A 22997-nucleotide genomic window follows, 5' to 3' on the forward strand; every position below is an offset into this window, starting at 1 on the left:
AATATTTCTTCATAGCACCTATTAAAAATATTTTGCACATGATGTTATAGGCCATGGTTTTGTAAAGGAAAAATTTCCTGTGTGTGAAAATGCCATGGCTAGTCACTCAATGCTATATTAACTTTGCTCAAGTTCAGTTTCTACAGAGGAATAAGAACTTCACAACTTACGTCTGAGTAACTTTTACTAGGCCAAGAAGACTTGACTCCATTACAGCCACTTATTTCAGGACTGAATTTAGCCCGTTACATTCTAAATAAAAGCACCATAAAGTCAATAAAATGACTTACATTATAGCATGTTCTCACCAGCAGGATATCAAAATATTGTATTAACTCTCTACGGCTTATTTCACTCACCACTGAAATATATCTGACCTTGAATAGTGGATCGTGACACCATTTCTGAGCCCATTTGTTTAAGGGAATGGGAAGGAAAGGATAATTTCTCCACTAAACCCCAAGGGGAATGTAGATAGGTAGAATATAATTATCCAGTTAGAATTTGGCCACAATACTCCAGGTCTTTTGACTCTTCTATGTCCTGATGTCCAGTGTGAAGCCTGACAGGGATCCCTTTCACTTCAATGGGAGTTTAGGTGTTCAGTACCTCTGAAAAGCAGGCTACAAGTGGTCAGGGCTTTTGTTTGTAATGTATCATCCCACAGCCAGCACCCCTGACAACAGTGCCCCCAACACCTTGGGATGGGGTGGGGTGGGGTGGGGTGGGGTGGGGGGATTGGCTCAATACTGAAGAATGTAACCCACTGAACTACCACTACCATTTCCTGCAGCACCTGAGATTTCCCTGGAGGTTGCCCACCAACCAGCCCCACCCTTGTATCTTATAAGAATACAGCCTGAGGTTGGTGTGGCTGTAAAAAACTGGATTTATTAATAAACTTTTTTAAAGATAAGACCATTTGAAATGAGCAAGATGAGAAACAGCACACAGCTGCAGTATCATTTCATACAATATAATGGGTAATCAGCAGTGCCTCCTGTAAAATAAACATTGACAGAACATTGTAACCTATAGCGGGCAGATTCAGCTTCAGAGCTGGTGGGTTAGCTTCCCCTCATGCCCTTTCTCCTCCATTCCATGGCTCTCTCAATGGACTGCAAAATCAGGTCTTTATTATTGAGGATGTTGTAGCAGCTCAGATTTATCAGTTTTTCAAAGTCTTCAGCAGCGTATATCAGTTTTGTAAAATAATAGGGCGAGTTACGGTTGGTCAAATTTACATCACCATCCTTCATCTCCAAGGGACTACGCTTCACCCCTCCAAAGGAAGAGAAAAGCCATCGTTATGAGCTGAATCTTCAATACGAAAAACAGGAAAATTTGTACCAGGCACACACACATACAAAATAGCAATAGTAGTGAAATTTTCCTTTAAGTCCTACTGGTCATTAGATGAGGGCTAGTATAAATGGAGCAGTCTGACTGGTCAAACTCTGTGGGGATCCTGCAGGCCTACATGGGGGTTGAAGCTTCTTGATGAATGTAAGTATAATACTCATGCATTTCAAACTCTGACTTTAAACCTGATTGACAAATAAATGTCAAAAGCAGAGAAGGAACAAAAATACACCAGTGGCAGTGGACCGATTGTTTTTCTCTCAGTTAACATGGCATAAATATGAAATACTTCCATTAACTTCAATATTCTGGACTGAGTGCAGAAGTAGGCCCACAGGCCTTTTCTGAACACCACTACTGGCCTGATTCTCAAGTGCCCCATGCACACAATTCCCGCTCAAATTAGTGGGAGCGTCTAGTGCTCAATACCTCTGAAATTCAGACCATAGGGATCAAATTCTGCCAGTGGGTAAATCCATGCAATGCCACAGGAAGCAGACAAAACTAAATCACCAGAGTTCAAGCCAGTCACACATTGAAGAGCAGAAGGGGTGGTGGTGGTGGTGGGGGGTCTATCAACCTGCATTCCTACAGCCATCAGATATCAAATCTTCATTCTCCAGTTTAACACCATACCCCAAATGTGCCAAAATCCAACATTCCAATGCTCCTGGTAAATCTTATTATTTATTTAGCACTTAACATCAGGAAATCCCATTTACTGCATCCAAGGACTACAGAAACCAAATATTTATGCTTTTGAGTTTAGAGCTACACTTCCTTCCTCTCCTTTCGTAAGAGAATCTAATTTATTTGGTGCCTGAGCGCAAACTGCCCAGATAATTTAATTTCATACAATTTCTGCTAGGGCTCTAAACAGGCCATACTTGAGACGTTATTTGCAATAGCTAACTGAGCCATGTGAAATTGACACCTACACTATGCTCATGAAGTGTCAGCTGGCTTCCACATTTTATTCTAACTTGGATTGCCAGTTTTTCCTGTAAATTTGATTTCCAGACTAAGGATACTGAATACTATTATGTAAAATTTCTGGTGATATGCCAATTCTTTGCCTCAAATGGGTCTTTTAGTGCTCTAGCATCATGAGCCAAACAGGGGCATAGCCAGACAAGGCCTGTGGCTGACGGGTGAGCTGGCTGAAAAACCACAAGAGCCAAGGGCAACTGTAGTGTCAGACAGCTTAGTGATTCTCAGCCGGTCACTTCCCAAACTTCCTGCTTCCAATCACATGGCCAGAAGCAGGAAGTTCAGGAAGTGACCAGCCAAGAAAGCTCCAGTTGTGCAGGTAGCTTGGGTGGGCCTGCTTTCAAAGTGGCCATGGCCCACCCATATCTACGCTCCCGGAGACACATTTTCTATGCTACCCACCTATGTTGTAGATGCCACTGCTTGTTTTGAGCATGCAAATGCAGGATTTTCATTTTCATTTTAAAGGGCTAACTAGACCAAATCAAATGACTAAATAAAAAGCCCTCTGAGGTGTCTCCCACTCAGCCAGTAATGAAAAGTACCACCTGGAAAGCTGAAATCACTAGATCTCCCATTCCACAAAGGCACACTTTTACAGTTGACCTGTCAGCTTGAAGCCCAGATCTATGAATAAATTATTATTTGGAGGCAAACCCGTATGACTCACAACTCACAGGTTTGGACCTGGGGCACTGAGAAGCTAAACTCCTGCATTTCTTCCACATACTCTCAGCTGCCTTTCATTAACTGAGCTATGCAATCCTCTGTTTGACCTGCTAGGCTGTGTTCAACAGCTTTGCCTGAATGTCCATTACTCTGTGAAGCTTTCTCTGACTGGCTCCATCCTTCTTCCTAATATGTTGCTTACTAACCTGTAAAATTTCTAAACTGGATTAAGTCACAGTGTGTCTAGTTATCCTCATTATTATTAGTGTTCCATGATAAACAAGATAGTAACAGTGGAGAAATTTTTCTTAACCACTTATTTTTCAGTTGCTCATAACGTTCTCCAAACATTCTTCCTGGGGAGAAATTTTCCATGCGGTTGTCCCAGAGCAAATGAACTTTTCTGCAAAGCTTGAACAGAATCAGTTTAACTGTTTGGTTGCTTTAGATGGGTATGAAAAGAAAAATACACTGCTTCAGGTCTGATTTGAAATTTTGCACTCTACTAGCTCAAAAGGACTGCAGCTAGAAACTTCAAGCCCATCTTGGTTCAGTATCTTCACTGGGAAATCATTCCAAGTTTGAATCAAATCAATTCATTATTTTAAAAGTGGTGACTGTTTACAGTTGGAATCTCTACACAGGCATAGACAGAACACTGCCTATTCCTTTTTTTCAGGGTGTTTAGAAAACTGGGTACCTACTGAATCCTTTTACTTTTAAGGTGTCCTTCGCTGCTTAAGGCTTCAATTTAAAGGCACCTCATGAAGGAACAGCCTGCTGCTAAATATCTAGAGGGATTTCAGCATAGTCTTGGTTGAGAGATGAGCAGCTGTCCCAAGCTGTCCCTGCTAGGGAAGGTGCTAGCCTCCCAGTAGGTCATGGATGAGAGTAGAGCTGGTCCAGAGCAGATGTACCTATTTACAGGGTGGTGGAGTTGCTACTCTAATATGTTTTTCCACCAGGAAGAATTCTAGCTGAGTCAGCCAAAACTTCTCTTACCCCATCCCCTACCACAACACAGCCCCCTCTATGCTTCTCCCATGAGCTACAGTTTAAAAGCCAAAAGTACCATTTATTCTGACGTTGTTTGCTAGTCTGCATCAATCTCTGTTCACCCATCCCAACCTGCCTTTGTCTAGGCTTTTGCTGTTTTATGGCAGGTCATTGGAGAGTGCAGTTAAAAAAACAGGGACACAGCCCAGGAAGGACATAACCTGAGCTGAACAGGAGAAATGGGAAATCAGATGTGGAAAGGCTGGTCAGAGAAAGTACAGTAAAACGATTGTTTCCTGTTGACAATGAACTTACCAGGTTCCTTGTATTCCTGGAAAGTGTTGTTCACCAACGGGAAGTGGAGCACTATGGGAGCTCTGGGGTTCTCTTCATCTAAAAACATATAACACTCTTTGGGATTCTTCTTGTCTTCCTCACTCAGCTCAATTTTGGGGAATGGGATTCCTTGTATTTTGCAATAGCTGTATGTCATCTCTAATTGCTGGTTAGACACAGAATAAACCACATTAGAACCCCCACAAAAGACTAGACTCAGGGTTTCCTGCACTTATATAACAATAACTCATACTGAATTTCTCTGAAACCACACTGGAATGCATATAAGGCACAATACTGAAGGATACAAACACCATATACAGACTCTCTGACCAAAAACCTCCATGTTATTAAAGCTTAGAGGATGGGAATTTCCAAGGCACTCAGCACTGACTTAACTCTGTTTCCACTTAAGTCAGTTTTACCCTAGATTTTAATGGGAGCAGAATTAGGCCAACTCAGAGTGTTTTGAAAATCCCATCCGTACTTTATAACAAGAACCCACACAGAGTAATGAAAGCGACTTGTGGCAAGATAGAAAAAGGAGTACAACTATTCTCTATTAGACAGAGGGCATATCTGAATTTTCCAGAAGTATGGAAATGTTTAAGCCAAGGCTTTTGTTCAGTCCATTATAAAGAGAGGGATATTTAGTTCCAAGGTTTTGTTTCAAGCCCATCTGTACTATCCATCCCTGGTGAGAATTGTTAAAGTAGCTGAAGAGAATCAAGCACTGGAATGTTCCCCTGTGTGTATTCTGTACTTTATTTATCTCATTAGTAAAATGCCCCTGTCCATCTGCTTCTAGGTGCATTTACAACACTCAGTAAAACATCATTCTTCATAAGCCAATCCAAGGTCAGCAAAGATGGTAATTTTTTTTGCCAAAAACGGTAATTCTCCCACCAGCCCCAAACTCCCTTAGACAACCTCCTCAGAAAAATCCTGGGTAAAGGTATCTTGACAGCCCCTTCCAGCAGACCCTGAGGACCAACATACTCAATGTGTGTCAGACTAAGATGGGCAGTGAATTCCAGAATCAAGGGACTCCCATACTCAAAATACTCTACCTCCAACCGCCAGATGTATACATCTAGAAGTGATCTTAGCTGCTGGGTTAAAACCCTAGATCAGGGTGGAAATCTCTAAGCTACACAAGACAATCTATAGGAAGCCTTCTAAATCAAAAACAACACTAATTGCATCCAGATATGAAGTAGAACCTAGTGCAGTCTGTGGAGCAAAGATTTAATACACTCCTCACAAGACACACTAAGTATCTGAGGTTCTACACGCTGGACTGACTGAATTTTCCAGTGGTCTAAATGTGTAAGTCTAAGCAATTTGCTGTGCATTCATCCAACATGGAAATGACACTGCCATACATATGGAACCACTCACTGGCAAAATGGAAGGGAAAAGTAGGCTAATTCTCCTCAGATTCCTATTAAAGATGTCGAACACAATAGATGAGCTCATTTTTTTTCATGAAACTGCATGGGGGGGGGGGGAGGATATTGATGTAAACTGGGGATAGACTCTGTTGGAACATTATACTCTTTAGAATCATAGGACTGGAAGAGACCTCGAGAGGTCATCTAGTCCTGTCCCCTGAACTTATGGCAGGATCTAGTGCACTTATCTAGACTATCCCTGGCAGGTGTCTGCCCAACCTGCTCTTAAAAATCTCCAAGGACAGAGATTCCACAACCTCCCTATGCAATTTATTCCAGTGCTTAACTAGCCTGACATTTAGGACATTTTTCTTAATGTCTAACCTAATCCACCCTTGCTGCAATTTAAGCCCATTTCCTCTTGTCCTATCCTCAGAGGTTAACGAGAACAATTTTTCTCCCCCTCCTTATAACAACATTTTATGTACTTAAAAACTGTTATCATGTCCCCCCTCAGTCTTCTTTTCTCCATACTAAATGCAGTTTTTTTCAACCTTCCCTCATTGGTCATGTTTTCTAGATCTTTAATAATTTTTGTTGGACTTTCTCCAGTTTGTCCACATCTTTCCTGAAATGTGGTGCCCAGAATTGGACACAATACTCCAGTTAAAGCCTAATCAGCATGGAGTAGAGAGGAAGAATTACTTCTCATGTCTTTCTCACAACACTCCTGTTAATACATCCCAGAATCATGTTTGCTTTTTTGCAACAGCATTACACTGTTGACTCGTACTTAGCTTGTGGTCCACTATGACACCCAGATCCCTCTTCGCAGTATTCTTTCCTAGACAGTCATTTCCCATTTTGTATGTGGGCAACTGATTGTTCCTTCCTCAGTGGAGTACTTTGCATTTGTCCTTATTAAATTTCATCCTATTTACCTCAGCTCTATGCATATACCTATTTTCTATGCATGTTTACTGGTATTTTAGCCATTCTGAATAGTTTTCTCTCTCATTAAGGAGGAAATAATGGGAGCCTCTTGCTAGTTAAAATAATAATTTTGTATTCTCCTGGAGATTAACTAAACATTCTTTAGTTTGGTGGAGAAAGATATTGGACCTGATTCAGCAACTGCTTACAACAATTCTACATGGGTGTAACTTTTCTGACATCAGGAGTTACTCATGACTTGCACCACTGTGATAGGACATTTGGACTACTGAGTCCAAATCCTATTATAACTGTACTGTTAAAAACAAAATAAAAATGGCAGCCAAGCCTTGTGGGAAAGGTGTCATTAGTGCTACAAGCAACAGAGAATTCGAATTGGCTCACCTTGAACATATTAGCCATAGTGTAATCAAGTGATATGATGACATCCACATTCCTCTCCGGCTTGAGAAGTGGTGGACAACTGGTGTTAATGAAATAGCCAACATCTATCAGGCAGAGATGTTTCTCCTGTGGAGTTAGTTTGTTAGGGGATAAATCCAGCACAGTGTCTGAAAGAGAATAGTATTTTAATCAGCGTATCACTGGGAAAAATGGACTATTTTCTAAGAATAAGAAAACAAAAAGACAAGAAAGTATTAAATGGTAGGGCAGTGTGAAAAATGTGTAAAGAGCCCAAGGAAGTATCTTGCAGTAGTTTTAATACTTTTCTAGCATGCTTTTCCACTCCTCATAATAGCCTCCTTAGGTCACTTTCCCTCTATATCTGACCCCTCAGCTAGTTTCTTTTTATATTGCTCTTCACAGCAAAACAACACGTCTAGAGAGTGGTTTTCTCCTGTCTCTTCTTCCTATCTCTTTTCCATTCTCTGTCTTAGTATATCCGATAGGAGAGAATTTCTTTTGAACAAGTTTTTTTTTGGTAATCTCAGAACAAGAGATCCGTCTCTCTACTTGAAAATCAGCCTTTAGCCTGTCTCGTGTAATTCTCAAATCCAAATATTTGCAAATTATCTTTTCTTGCATTCTTATGTTTCCAACAGCAACAAAATGCCATACTTCAAACATATAGCATCTCTTATCCAAGGATCTTAATTAAGAAAATTAATTAAACCTCACTATACCTATAAAGTAGGCAAATATTACTAGATGAATTTTACAGATGGGTAAATTGAGGCACACAGGGATTTAAGGCCCACATCCTGATACCTTGAGTAGCACATCACTCCACCAGTAGTCCATTTGGCTACCCCATTCTAAATCCATTACCATTCCCCAGTGGTAAATCTAATTACCTTACTCCATGGGAGTAAGCTATTATTCATCCTGAGTAAGGATATCAGAACATGATCCTAAATTATTTGCCCAGGGTCACAAAATGAGTGACTGGCAAAGCCAGTAACAGAACCCTGAAGTCCTGACTAGTTTGTAGTCAGAATCAGGAGTTGACAGTTAGATCATGCAGCTGCTCTATGTAAATTTTAGTATATTTTGTTTCTTCTGACCTATCTGTCATAGGCTCATACTATAGTGTTGAGTTAAAATATGTATAATAACTGTAATGTGTTCCACATTTTGGAACACTTGACAGCATCTTGAAGTAATAACTTATGTTTCCATAACCCACTGTTAAAAATAGTAAATAATTCTGTAAAAATCTAACATCCACAGCTGCTAAGAATTCAAGATCCTGATGTAATGAGGGAAAGTCACTTGCTGATTCACACAGCAAAAACAGGAAGGAGTTTATATTTCAGTTCCTTTTGGTTGGGTGTATATTATTAATTTAAATTTCCGTTCTCACTCCCTACCCCTCATCTTCATATCACTGTGTTGGAAGTGTCCTGTATTTACTCTCCATTGGAAATCCGAATTAAAATAAGCACTTCATATTCAAACTCAAAAAGGGACTTTAAATAAATCCTTCCCATTAAAATCCATCAAGGAAGTCAACTGGAATCATTAAATATTTCACGGTGTGAAATTCCCTCCTCTCATTTCATAAATTTACCACAGCAAAAATGAGGCCATTCATGAGATCTCTTCTCCCCCCTCCAACCACCACCACCACCACCACAACCTGGTTGGTAAAAAAAAAGTTATGTTAAGCCAAGACCTATGGTTTCAGGTACATCTTATCTGAAGGAAACTCTTTAAAACAAAATAAAATGTCCATTTGACCTAGAAAGCACTCCCTTATATCATTCCTGCCCGTGTAGATGACCTCTCCTCCTGCCTCTGTTCTAAAAGTGAGGTCTTGTACCTGGCCTTTTTTTGGCTTCACTGAAGTAGCCAAAAGAGGTTGCAAACCTGGTCAATTGTTGACTTTTCCCACAACAGACTGTGTGCTTTCCTCCATGCCTCACCTTATTCATGGAACACCTTCCCTCAACTAAGCTGTAAAGCTACTGTGCTGTCCTCCTGCAAGTCCCTCCTCAAGACTCATTTCTACCAGGTTGCCTTCACAAATCTTCTAGCTGATAATGACACTGTTTATTTGGTTGTATGTTTTATCCCTCTCCCCCACACTTCAGATGATGCTGTTTCTTAGGATATGAGCTCTTTGGGACAAGGACTTTCTCATTCTGTACATTTGGAAAACATCACCACATTGTGGGCTCTACCCTGAATCCAAACAACAACAGCAGAAGGATCTGCTACTGCCAGCAGGGTTGAGGGTACAATAGTAACCAGAGCTGGACAGAAGAAAGCCAGGTCCCACAAGACGCTTGGAGGTACAGAGGGATCAACCTCCTCCTCTTGCCTGCAGTCCAGGGATGAAGTCCCAGAGTGGCTGGGTCTGCAGGCACAAAGGCAACATATATGGGCAGATTCATATTTTCAGCCAAATCACTCACTCATCTCTAACACATAATGACTTGTTATGTTTTTGTTATTGCCATTAATCTTAGCCCTTGACCTGAGGTGATACCTCAAAAGTACAGCTAATGTTTAGTTGCAGTTACCTTTCCATTCAATAAACCCTCTCTGTTGGAGATAGTCCTTGTAAAACTCTAGGCCTCTGAGGAAGTTATGCGTCTCTTTCAATAGCGGGCGGGTGGTCAGAATGTCGTTAAAGATTTCACAAAGTTTCCCTGATGTGGAAGATGGAGACTTGATGATAGTGGCAGAATTATCAGAAGAATTTTCTGTAGCTGGGAAGTAGAAAAAGGAGGGTAAGAGATAACTTTGACAAAGAATATGGAGTGTTCCTTTCTTGGGCTAACCAACACCTCTGTCTACGTTCTGGGGCAGTGCCCTTCTTGTTTCTTTGTCTGTGCATCTCTCTCACACACATACACACACACATGCTTTAATTAAAATGTTGACCACATTTGATTCTTTTTTATTTAAAAGACAATTTCCACCTTCTAGTCTTTCAAATGACATGCTCGCTCCATAGCCCTGTTGTCAGAACTAAGGTCACCAACCACACTACCTGTTGCATAGTGACAGTTTAAGTGAACTAACAGCTTGCAGAGCAAATTTAAAACTAATCAAAACATTTTTAATTAGCACTTAAATATGGCTGGGTTCAATGGGATGAGATTGGAATGGCCACTGGGTGAGTGGAAAGGTGGGCCAGAAGTTCTTTTTGGCTAGTAGGATGATACTAGCTCTCAGTCCTATTTGATTTGAATGATCTTTACAACTGAAAGAGTTTCCATTTGTTTGAAAGACACTAAAATAAGGGAAGGGCAAGGCTACTGACCTTACTTGAGGCACCCAGTAGGACACAGACAAGCCCACAAGAAGCACCTCTATGTGGTGCCATTACCAAATACGAAACAATGGCAACACAGTAGTGGTCATCTGAGGAAGTGGCAGACAGATGGTTACACAACAATATTCTGGTATCAAGGTCTGACATGTCCTCAGTGCAGAATGAGCTATTTCTGTCACAAGCGGAAGACTATTGGCATAAATCTGATATGAGTGAAAATCATACTGGGGGAATCCACTGGTAATCACAGTGGAATGATAGAACCAGGTAATGCACTGGTGTCTAGAGCGTTTGTGAGGGTCCATCAGCAGAAGTAGTGGAAATTTATCTTCTCTTAATCCTCTCTGTGCTAATGGGAACTATGTCAAGGATAAACATGTTGATTTTAAAAAAACTCTTACCCATATCTACCATGTCTTTGGTCCATCGATCCCAGAATTCATCTGAATTTGAGGACCAGTATAAGCTATCCAGCAAATTCCGAGTAAAGATATTGGTCCACATACCTGCAAGTCCAACCACATGAGAAAAATACGTATCAGCTCAAGTTAACCAGTGGCTTAATTCATCTGGATAAAATGTTATGAATTTTTACTTACAAGAAGAGCCCATGTTGAATATAATTAGCCAATGTGAGTTGACTAGGCTGTAAAAGAAGGCCCTAGATAAAAGAACAGATCTGGGATTTTGGCTACCAGGATTGACAAGAAAAGCTCTGCTCTCAAATGCTGATGGACATTGCATTCTCTCATTCTACTGGAGGGCACCAAAGTACAGACTTTACCCACCCAAAAGAGGTCCTATAATGTCCATGTTTATTAGTGGAAGAGAGAGACTATATAATATTGACAAAGAGGTGTGATGAAACAGAATGAACCTAAGACCCTTCCGTGTACTGGTCTATGGGTCCGTAATAGATCAGCAGAGCACAGTGTAGTGCAGTGGTTCCCAACCTGTCGCCTGGGGGCCAAAAGTGGCCTGTGGGGGCTTTCTACGTGGCCTGTGGCTCTCCTCCCGCTGGATGCAGAAGGGAGCTACTGCCTAAGGACCCAGGCAGAGCATGTTGCCGAGGGGCTAAAAGACCAGTGCAGGCTCCTTGCTGCAACCAAGGGGAGAATAGATCAGTGCTCCCCTCCCCCTGGCTGTAGCAGGGAGCAAAGCGCTCTGCCTGGGTCCCTAGGCGCTGGGGTCCCTGCTGGAGCCCGAGGAAAGGTAGAACTGATCTCCCGTCCCCCTGGCTGCAGAAGGGAGCCACTGCCTAGGAACCCAGGTGGCCCACATAGGGCTACAGGCTGCGTGTGGTTTCTCTTCTGCAGCCAGGGGGATGGGAGAACCTCCGCGCTGAACTCCTTCTGTCTGGCTGCAGGGGAGCAAGGGAGGGCAGTTGCTGGCGGAGACCGGTGCCCTTCAGGGTAGTAAAAATTATATCTGTGGCCTTTGAGCCAAAAAGGTTGGGAACCACTGGTGTAGTGACTCTATTATTAGTAATACCTGCTAAGGGTGGATCTCCTGTTGCTCCTTGAGGAGAGTGGGAGGGCACCAGCAGGGGGAAGATTTGGTGGCCATTAGGATGCCAGTTGGGAGGAATGGGGCACAGATGCTGAGTGCCTGGGAGCAGCCTGGTGTTGAGGGCAGTTGTAGAGTAGCTTTGGGATCCACCGGCTGTACGGCCTTAGCGGCAGAAGTGGATACAGTGCTTGCCTCAGCTATGGCTCGCCTAGCATGGTTCCAGGGGTTGTTTCAAGAGCGACTGACACCAGAGACCCCACAGGGACAGTATCGACTATGTAAGTGAGGCCCAAAGACATCTGCGGCTTTCCTACAGCACCACTTTTATCTTGCATAAAATCACCAGCACACACGAGTGGGCTAAACACTCAAGTGTTCTCACTTGTATTGACAAATGAAGACATGTATCTGGTCGATGGGAGTTCAATAGGCACAGGATCAGATTGTGAGCGGACATTGTGCAGGTGAGCTGGGGGCAAGGAGCTCCCACTTCTCGTGCCCCCCATGCCAGGGTGTGCTCCCTCCACAGATACACACACGAGGCCGAACTCAATCGTGGTGCGACTCCCAGTGTTGCCAGCTCTTGCAATCAGAGTTACACCATGTTAGCCCCTGCTGGAGCCTCTTAGTGTTGCCAGATGCTCCTGCCCTTGCATGGATTTCAGCTCTGCTTAAGGGAGAACCCCTCTGATTGGCTGCCTTTCCCACTTGCTTGCCTCCTGGGGAGGAGCTACCTATCCGGGCTGCTGCGGGAGATTCTCTTAAGTCAGGATTCAAGAGGAGTTTGGGGGTAGGGGGAGAGAGCTGACACTATTCTCACAGGAGAGGAGGGAGCAGAAAGAGCCCAGCAGCTCAGGATGACTCTTCTTCCTCCTCCCTTCCCCTTCTGTGAAAAATGGATTGGTTCTGTTCTCTGCGCCTCTCCATCCATCCCTGCGACATCAGGTCTGGGAAGGGGGTGAAGAATCCCTGGAGGAACAGAGGTGCACTGATGGGCAAGGGGCAAATGAGGGAATGGGGAGGGCAGAACCCATGTGTGGCAGGGAGGTGCAATATTAATGTGGGGGTTGAGAATGCATAATTAATTGGTGGGCTGAGGGATGGACAGGTGTGGGGAGTATATAATTAATTATTTAGACATTTGAGGTTTGAGGAGAAGCTGAAATCTCTGCACTATCAGGCAGCTAGCGAGAGCCTGAACCACCTTACCCTGTATTTGGAAGATTTGGCAACTCTGGCCGAGGCGGACGTTCAAAAATCAAAAGTTAGACTGAAAACCACAATATATATATATATATATAAAATTATCTTGGGAGACCAAATCATGATTTTTGAACTTTTAAGGTTGACAATAATTGATGCCATTGGAGCTGGGTAAATTTGGCGCAAGGAGTCTGGTTAGGACTGCAATATATAGGCCAGTGCTAGCCCGTGCCAAGTTTATGTTGTCTATGGTGTTTTCGTTAGGCTATTTTCCCTGAATAATTGGTCACCTTCCAGATAGCAGATCCGAGACTCTGGGAGCTTCTTCACCAACTTTCCCATGAAGAACTCACTGTCAAAATTTTCTGATCGAATGAAGGCTCCATATTTCTGGAATCCCACCTCGTAAGGAGAGAACTCCACCCATTCTACAAAAGGATTGACACGCAAGATTTTTATTATAATGCTCAGAGAGTAGAAAAGAAAATGAGACATACACCGATGGATAAAGTGAGTCACAAATCAAACAAGTTTGCTCATTCCAGCTGCTCTGTGCTGACTGTAGCCTGTATATGATAAGCCTTTAAAATTTGAAAGCTGATGTACAGGGAGACTAAACTGGTTTCTCATCTCAAAATAATAGTGTCCCTCCAGATACTTGTTAAGATACCCATTGATGACGCTCTGCGTGAAAGTCCGAGATTGACTGAATCTGGATACTCTGACATTGAGAGCGATTGGTGCCAACGGGCAACAGCTTCACTGTTGTGTAACAGCGACAAATTCATTACCTCAACACACCACTGTCATGATATTTATCCATAAATGAGTTCATGTAAGATCTTACATGAAAGTCAGGATCATACTGATCATTAATATCATTATGAAATGTATGTACGGCTCTTACATAAAAAGTTATATATGCATCATGAAAATATGTTCCCAAAGCCTGAATGAAGGCAAACAGGTTTTTTTACAGACACAGTGTATATGTCCACCTATCTATCTTGGTTCACAAGTAAAGTAAGCAATGTAAGTCAACACAATGGAAACCCAATTTACATATGAAGTCAACAGGGGGATGGAAAGTTAAGTGGGAGGCAAGATATCAGAGACTGAAGCTCAGGGAGCTGTCCTGACTCTGGAGGCGGACAATGAACACTGGGGATATAAGGAGAAGGCAAAAGGACATCCCTTAATCCTGCACCTGAGGAAGTTATCAGGCAATGCGATTACATTCGTTAAAACGGGATCCCAGCCTGCCTTGGCTGGAAACTCTATAAAGGATATTTAGGTGATGTAAGACTGTTTTTAGACTGATGGTTATTCTGTTCAAGTTACGTTTAGTTTCTAGAAATCATGTATTGATTTTGTTTTATATGTAACCTTTCTATTTCCATTATCCTTACTCACCTGAATCTTAACGTGATAATAAATGTAAGATAGATTTATAGTGAAAACAATCTCAGTGCTGTGATGTTATACAAGAACTGATCTTGGGTTTAATCAGGCATGTGGTGTGTACACTGTTCCTTTGGGGACAGCAGACCTGGTATTTTTTTGAGTGTTCAGTGGATAAGGGGCCGCTGGACTCTACAGGGGAATCCTTCAAAGGGACTCAAGGACTGGGGTACACCTACTGTTAACCTGCAAGGCAAAGTAAGGGCTGGCCTAGCCCCAGGAGATTGTTTTGGTGGTTAATAAGTTGATGGCGCAACAAGGTGATTCACAGTTCTTAGAACACTGAGAACCATCACAGAAGCTAAGGCCAAGATTTTCAAAACAAGTGAGCCTAACATTAGATGCCAAAGCCTAGATTTAGGCTTCTAATCTATATAAGATCTGTTTAGATATATATATGGGCCTCCTCACAGTAATATCCAAGGGCATTTTACAGCTGGAGAGCTAAGACACAAGATACATTAAGTGATTTGCCCAAGGTTACACAGAAAGTCTGTAGCTGAGCTGGAAATTACACTCATCTTCTAAGTTTACAGCCAAGTTCCCTGTCCACATCCAAGTGACCTATCCGCTAACTCATCTCCTTTCATCTTTAAAAGTAATGAGCATCCAGCATTTCCCAGGTATGGCAAATTCCTTTTTCACTCCAGTAAAAGGTGAGCCCTTCAGAATGGTTCTGAGCAGTAGGGGATTTTTTCCCACCTCAAAATCTCTTTAGCCTCTCTGGAACTGAATTCAGAAACAAAGGTAAATCTTGGAACACTTGCCTCTAAATTTAAAAGTGCCAATCTGTTCTGCTTTGACGTTGAGGATTGCATAGAGAGGCAAGGGGTTCTGACCACGATCCACAGCCTTGCGCTGGTCTGATAGTTTATACGCCTCTGGCTAATCAAGGAGACAAAAATATCACAAAGAGCACAAAGAAAATTGAAATAAACCATCTGAAAAGCAATAAGAAGAAGCTGCCAATAGAGTCTACCTGGGCAGCCTAAATAGATGTGTTAGCACCAAATGCATGAATCCATTGGACACATTTTCAGAAGTGGCCTCCAACTCTGTGTGCCTGCATTTCTGAATAGATATTTTTTGACACCATGTTACGTTGTCAAAAGCATGTGAGTGATTTAGGAACCTAAATCCTATTGATCTTTAATGAGGCATAGGCAAATTTGCAGACGTTATTTGTGATTTGGTGACTCAGCTTTTGAGTCCCCAACTGGAAAGACCTCTAAAGGTGGCTGATTTTTGGAGGATGGCTGCTCAGCATGTTCTGAAAATCAGTTGGGCTCTCAAAAACGGGGCACTCAAAATCACTAGACGCATTGGAAAAAACTTGTCATCTTTGAACATAGGCCTAAGGCACTTTGGTGAACTTTATCCACTTATAATTCTGAAGAGTTATGTTTTAGGAGACTATATGTTTGCACACACACATGTGGTAATTAAAGGCTCAAAGAAACAAAGAAGTTGTTTTCCTTAGCTGTGGAATATGTACTCTAGGAAGCGCTGTACATACCTCATCGCGCAAAAACGCTTCCTGAACAAGTGACCACAGTTCAGTAAAAGATGAAATGTGTCCTTCTTTTGCCCTTTTAGTCAGCTCCTCATGATAATGCTTCAGATACTCCATGGAGATAACATTTATCTTGCTCTTTGTCACCTGTTTCTTTGCTAGACTGATTGGCTCTTCCAGAGTTTTCTGTGACCAGTCAGTATTTTTGTACAAGTTTGTCATGGTCCTGAAGAAAAATGTGATGTTAACAAAACAAGAATACATTTAATAATAACAATGCATTACATTTACCTAGTGTCTTCCACTCAAGGGCGTCAAGGCATTTTACAAATGTTGATGAATTAAACCTCATAACATTCCTGTGAAGCTGGTAAGGATTATTTACGGCTGCTCTTGGTCTAGTGTGTTTGGATCCAGAGCCAGTCTTACTCAAAGGGCTTGGAAGCGTTTGGCTCTGAGGGCTTGGACTGAGCCCCGTGTCCAGTATTGCTGTTCCTGATTGGCAGATGGAGAAACACAGACACAGTTGTTACGCGTTTGCTCCTATCCCACCAGAATCAGTGCAGGGTTTACACTGACATCACTGGGAGCAGGATTCCTGTCCTAAATACATCCGGTTGGAACATATATGACAAATGAAATGTCACTGAAATATGCTGCTTTAGCAAAGCAAAAACGTTTCATGAAGACATGTCAGTTTTTTTGGTTTTCATCAGGAAAGGGAAGGAAGAAACAGTGAGACAGACAAAGCGCTTTTTTATAGCCTACAGCTTGGTTAGGGGACTGGCCTGCACTGTGGGAGATCCAGGTTCAAAGTCCCTGGCTCTCCTGATTCAGAGCGATCTGGAATGAAAAACTGCTCTAACTTAGGCAGAACAGGGACTTGAACCTGTCTTTCCCTAACCAATGATCTAAACACCCAATTGCCCCCCAAAAAGGTCATGTTTCAATCCAAAACCAGGCATTTCAATATCCCTCCATTTTCACAAAAATATTTTCACGTTTGCTTTTATTCCAGCACAGAATGAAACCAAATTTCAAAACCTCAAAAGTTGCCACAGAACAGAACTGTCGTCCTGTGATCTGCTCTACTCCTCAGTGACTTCCCCAAATTTACCAATGAGTCAGTGGCGAAGCCAGGATTGGAAGCCATATCTGTTATATATAGACAATGCTCCCGCCCTTCGGAGTATATATTTCTAGCATGACACACACATGGAATTTTACACAATTTTCAGGATGCTGCCCTTTAAGTGTTCCTCAATATGGTTATGGGGACCCTTGGATGTAACTAATTGAGTACTAAACATAAATGATCAGGATATGTGAAAAACTTATTCTTAAATATATTTAAATAGTTTTAAATAAACATGGCATTTCTAATGATGAAAAAATCTAAAATAACCTGAAACATCTTCCAGTGCAAATATTCCTATGCAAGACAGTGAAACCTAAGCTTCTCCAAATACAAGTTGGTTGCTCTGCAAAAATTAAGAGTGAGGCTAAATAACATCTCTGTTTATAAACATGACAGACTAGGAATACACAAGAGTGGTGGTGAAGAGCAAAGAGTATCTCTGGAAGGGCAAGTAGAACCTCTGATTTTCTGTGTTGGCTTTCTGCAATGATTTCTTCTTTTAGAAGAGAGGAGTTGAATAGGAGACAAAACTGAAACTGTTTTTAAATGTTCCAGAGGGGTAGCTGTGTTAGTCTGTTTTCAGAAAAACAATAAGAGTCCTGTGGCACCTTAAAGACTAACAAATGTATTTGGGCATAAGCTTTCATAGGTAGAAACCCACTTCATGAGATGCATGAAGTGGAAACTTCAGTTAGGTAGGCAGGGTGAGTGAGGAGGGCAAGTGTTAATGAGGTGAATTCAATCAGGGTGGATGAGTCCCATTCACAACAGTTGATGAGAAGGTGTGTAACTCACTCATCCTTGCATGTATATATATATACCTACCTAACTGAAGTTTCCACTTCATGCATCTGACGAAGTGGGTTTCTGCCCATGAAAGCTTATGCCCAAATACATTTGTTAGTCTTTAAGGTGCCACAGAACTCTTGTTGTTTTGTTTTAAAATGCCAACTCTGAGTTTTAGCAGTGGTCTAGGATCACTCCAGAACACTAAGGATCCAAACAAGTTACATGCATTTGTCACTGCACTGAAATGTCAGAGTCACAGCCATTCTAGAGCTGTAATAAAAAAATAAAGCCCCTTTCTTGTCCTCACCATGTTGAGCCAGAAGTACCAGTGACATATGTAGCACAGTCCAAGAGATTCAGTTTCTGGAGACCTAAGAGGTGGCCGTACATTGCTGACATTGCCCTGACACTTCCTCCTGTTGCCATGACACCTATCACTGGGATCTGTTAAAAACATAAGCAATAACCTTAAAATTTACCCAGAAAAATCCAACCCCCTCCCCCCCATCTTCATTGGTATCAGCAGATATTATTGGAGAATGGTTAAACAGAGCCCATGGTTAGCCAGTCCTCAGGAGAGCTCACTGAGAGTGGGGAGCAAACCTCAAAAGCTATGTGGGCTCCATTAGCTTCAGCTGAACCCTAAAAAAGTTTGAATAAGCATCCAAAGTCTCCTTCCTCTTCCCAGCCATTAACAGTGGAGCTGTGATGATTTATACCAGATACGAATATGTCTCTGAGCCTCAAGAAAATGTTTAAAAGATCAAATAATGAAAGGATTCAAGGAAATCATGGTCTGCTCGCTGTTATTGGGTTGGGGGGCAGTGGAGGAAGAGTACATTCTTCAAATGAAATGATTCTTTATTCATTAATTATTTACTTAACTTTAATGAAAGCACACCTAGAAAGGGAAGTGTTAAATTAAAAATACATTCTGGTTCTTATCAGCAAAGCAGATACTGTGGAATAACAAGAACTTTTTGTAAAAAATCAAACAGAAAAATTTTGATTCAGAAGTGCAGACAGGATCTTTTACGAGAGTTGAATTTCTGGGCTTCATGCCCCCATTCTCCTCTATGAGCCAGGGTCCCTGGCGGGACTACACTTCCGTTAATATTGGGGATGGCTGAAAATGGGATCAAATGCAAGGCAGCATTTTTTAACCACTACTACGGTGTACATAATTCCCAGGATCCTTAATCATTTTTAAATATGGCACTTTGGGGTTATGTTCCAGCTCCATTAAAATTGATGGATTTGCCTGCAACAAACAAGGACTGAAGAAGAAAGTGCACTGGGAACTGCACAGATTCAGACTCACTATATTTGAAATATATTTTCCTTTCCCATAACCCCACCCCCAGTCACAGGACTGACTCACACACCTCATTCTCATGCAGATCTCTCCTCAACTGAAGAACTTTTTTCAAGGCACTAGCAACCACCTTCTTCCTTTTCTGCAGGAAATCTTGCTCCTCTGCACACAGATTATACCCTAAACGCACATCTAGATTTTCTGGGCTGGAACATACATAATGATATTTAATCACACAGACACAGATCAGCTTATTAAAATGTTAACAAATACATTTTCAGCAGCTTTAGTTCATTACATTTTATAAAGAATCAAGATTCACCATTCAGATTTACAGACAAACAAACCAGTCCCACAGCCTCAAAGCAAACAACTGACATTAGCCTCTTCATGCTTTTTGCATTGACTTGGTAATCTTTCTATATTTTTCAGTACAAAGTCCACTGAGATTAATGGAATTTCAGAACACATCTGGTAGGACCAGCCTGACAAACAAGCTTATTCTCTAAGCATATCTGGTATTTCAGTCACTGAAAGACAACTTAGCTTGAGAGAGAAGCTCTAATTAGCTTTGTCACCAGAACCCTTGCTATTTCTGGTATGGGATGCATCTTTTCTGAGATTATGGTGACCAAAACCAATCACAGTATTCCATGTGAGGCTGCACCACTGATCTATACAATTGTATTATCATATGTTCTGTATCTTCTGTTCTTTATACGTCCTAATAGTTTACTTTCCCTAGTTCGTGCTCCTTTCTATTGGCTTCACTGGGGCTGGATTTCCATTTTTGGTAGATAGTTGTTTGCCTTGAATGACTTCTTGAATCTTGCCATTTAAATCCTAGCCATTTTTCTCTTGCTCTCCTGCTTCCCTGACTCTGCTGTGGTATGTTTAAAAAGGCGCAAGGCAGAGTCTAAGGATTTTAATTTTCTCATTTTTCACTTTAGGGCCTTTGCAACCAGATTCCTCATAGTTTTGAAATTCTCCTTTTTAACTTAGTGTCATGGTGTTCATTTATGTTATGATTTTCCCCAAGGATGTTTACGATATTATGGTCCCTCTTACACAGTGACCTTTTGAACTGACTTGGCTGTGTTGTTTAGGATTAAGTCAAGAATAGTCTCTCTTCTCTTGTGCTCTAGAATTAGCTGTCCCAAGAAGCAATAAGAACTTTATGGAGAAAGAGGATTTCTTACGAGTCATTTACTTGGAGCTGCAACTCCAACTTTGTATCCTAAAAGCAAAGAATTACAATAGTAAAAAGACAGGTAAGATTTAAACAAACAAACAATGGTGTTTTACTGAGAGGGATGGTTTTTCATGCCCTAACCTTAGTGTCTTCTGTGGTGAGTGGCTTCCCACTTTCCCCATCTGTTATCCTTGGGAAGGAGCAGGAGAAGGAGAGTAAATAAGCCTATTGCCTCCAAGAGATGTTCTAGACAGCCTAAAGTTTCAGCTGCAGTGGAATTGACAGCACTGTTTCTGGTTCCACTGCCAAATGAGTGGGATACGCCACCCACCATCCTGGGGATACCCAAAGGGACTGGTGGAGCAGCAAGTCAGCCTAAGCAGCAGTACCACACTTCCCTTCACACCAAGACAAATATTGGAGGAAGGGGTCCAGCTAGCCTGCCCACTGAAGACAAGGCAGGAGGAGCAGGGATATAAGTCACTAGGTCCCACCAAATGGCTGCTAAAGGTAAGAAAGGAGAGCCCAGGACCTGATGAAGAGGGGGAATGCTGAGACTTCTAGGGATGCAGGGATCCAGAGGGAGTAAGAAAGATTTTAATTTTCCCTTCTTCATGGGAGAAAGACTCCTGAGGGATTCATTTCTTCACTCCCTAGCCTCACTCCAAGCCAGCCAGGGGGTTTGGAGGAGGAAGCATTATCCCAGCTGGCAAAGCAAGAGGACGTGATTGGATTGCTGCTCCTCTAGCTCTTCCTGGTCTAATAGAACTAGTAGAGCTGAAGAACCAGGGATGACGGGTGGGTGACACAAATGTCAATCAAGCAAACATTTTAAATGAATATTAAAAAAGATCCAGCTGGCCAGGTAGCATTGCTATTCCTGCAGTTTAGGAAACTTAGTTTTGGGCCCACCCACTCGCATTCATCATCTTCATAGGGGGATGTTTCAACAGTGTTCAGACCATTCTAAAGACTGTATACTCTTCAAGACAGCATAGCATCCACAAAGCCTTGATAACCTGATCGTTTTATCCCAGCTTCCTGCCCACCCCACTATCTTATTGAGCAAATAAACAGATTATCAATTGCTACAGTGCTTAATAGTTATTTTCCTTTATTAATTCAACTGACCTTTATCTTTGCTCACTTCAGTAAAAGTCAATGTAAATGATGAAGCACTCACCTTTTCTACAGGAAGGCCTACTTTCACTTTCTGCCCCACAGCAAGTAATTTCAGTGGTATTGTTAAGGAGTCATTTAAATTGTCTTCGTTCTCGTCATTACTTGAAACATACTGGGGGGGAAGGAGGAGAAACTTAAGTGTTTTATCTGAAGGCAGGAAACCTTTCAAGTCTGTTGAAAATAGGAACAGCTCTGATCCACTGTAAATAGGTGGGAGAGTTGTAACAAATGATAATGAACAGAGGATATTACCTGAAGCTTGGCTTTTAGTATTGGCTCCCAACTCTTTATGCAGTGAAAGCGGAAAGTATTTGAGTCCATAGTGGTTTTCTGTCTTCCTTCATACGATGCATCCACCGTCAGCACAACATTTTTATTCTCTAGAGAAAATAGATTTATACAAAAAATGCTGCTCACTCTGGGAGTACAACAACCAACAAAGTCAGCACACTTCTTCCTGTGCAGTCTACATCCTTCATACAACCCTTCCGCAGGCTTCCACATTGACAGAGCTCTCAAGCCACCGCCAATCAGAAATGGTCAGTAGCAGGTATTCTCACACAACAAAAGGAAATTTGAGACATATTCACCTCCCCACCAGTGATTTGGGGAGGTGGGAATCCTCTCCCACTTTTGCCCACCCACCAAACCATGTGCCAGCTTGATAATTCTAGCCCTTTTCCTTAAAGTTAATAGTTAAAATTGAAAGAGGATCGGGGCTGAGAAAGGCATCTCAGAGACGTGCTATTTAGAAATAATCTTTATTGTGACTTAACGTGCCTGCAACTGGAAATAGCAAGTTACTAAAGGGGTAGCTATTGTTGCCTGCTACTCTAACCAGGAAATGGACTCACCTTTCAAATACTTCTTATTCTCCTCCTTGTCCACCTGAACTTCTAAGCAGCAAACTTCTCGTGCCTGTGAGTGACAATCAATGAAAGAATGGATGATAAAGAACACTACTACGAATGTTTTTAATGGGGCTGAACGCTGGAGACACAGATAGCTGATGGGTTCTTGTGCATTTTGTACCATAATCAGAGTGTCCATGTCAGCTTCCCACTGTTCCTGACTGAGGTTACTTCACCTGTCTTCCCTCTGATTTACTCCAATTGATCTCTAATGCATTGTTACTGCTTCTGTAGCTCCCTGGGCCATTTCAAATCATTAACAAAAGCACATTCAGACAGCATGGCTGGCAAATCCATGGCCAGCAGATTAAAGCCTTACCCCTTATTCAGGAAATGAAGGGGAAAGGCATAAAACATGC

The 22997-nt window shown here is 41.9% G+C and overlaps 1 protein-coding gene across 1 annotated transcript; it reads right to left on the reverse strand.

Moving 5' to 3' along the window:
• Nucleotides 1-962: 962 nt before the first annotated feature.
• Nucleotides 963-22777, reverse strand: LOC137159644 (cytosolic phospholipase A2 beta-like). The gene is given in 14 exon segments (XM_067558122.1): nt 963-1282; nt 4333-4519; nt 7086-7252; nt 9668-9850; nt 10821-10931; nt 13428-13565; nt 15366-15483; nt 16115-16337; nt 18346-18482; nt 19424-19559; nt 20553-20590; nt 21729-21839; nt 21980-22107; nt 22582-22777. Coding segments are annotated over 14 exon segments (2193 nt in total).
• Nucleotides 22778-22997: the final 220 nt, after the last annotated feature.

Source organism: Emydura macquarii, unplaced genomic scaffold (genome assembly GCF_026122565.2).
Source record: "Emydura macquarii macquarii isolate MOO-44397 ecotype Brisbane River unplaced genomic scaffold, CSIRO-AGI_Emac_v2 contig_1876, whole genome shotgun sequence".
NCBI lineage: Eukaryota > Metazoa > Chordata > Testudines > Chelidae > Emydura > Emydura macquarii.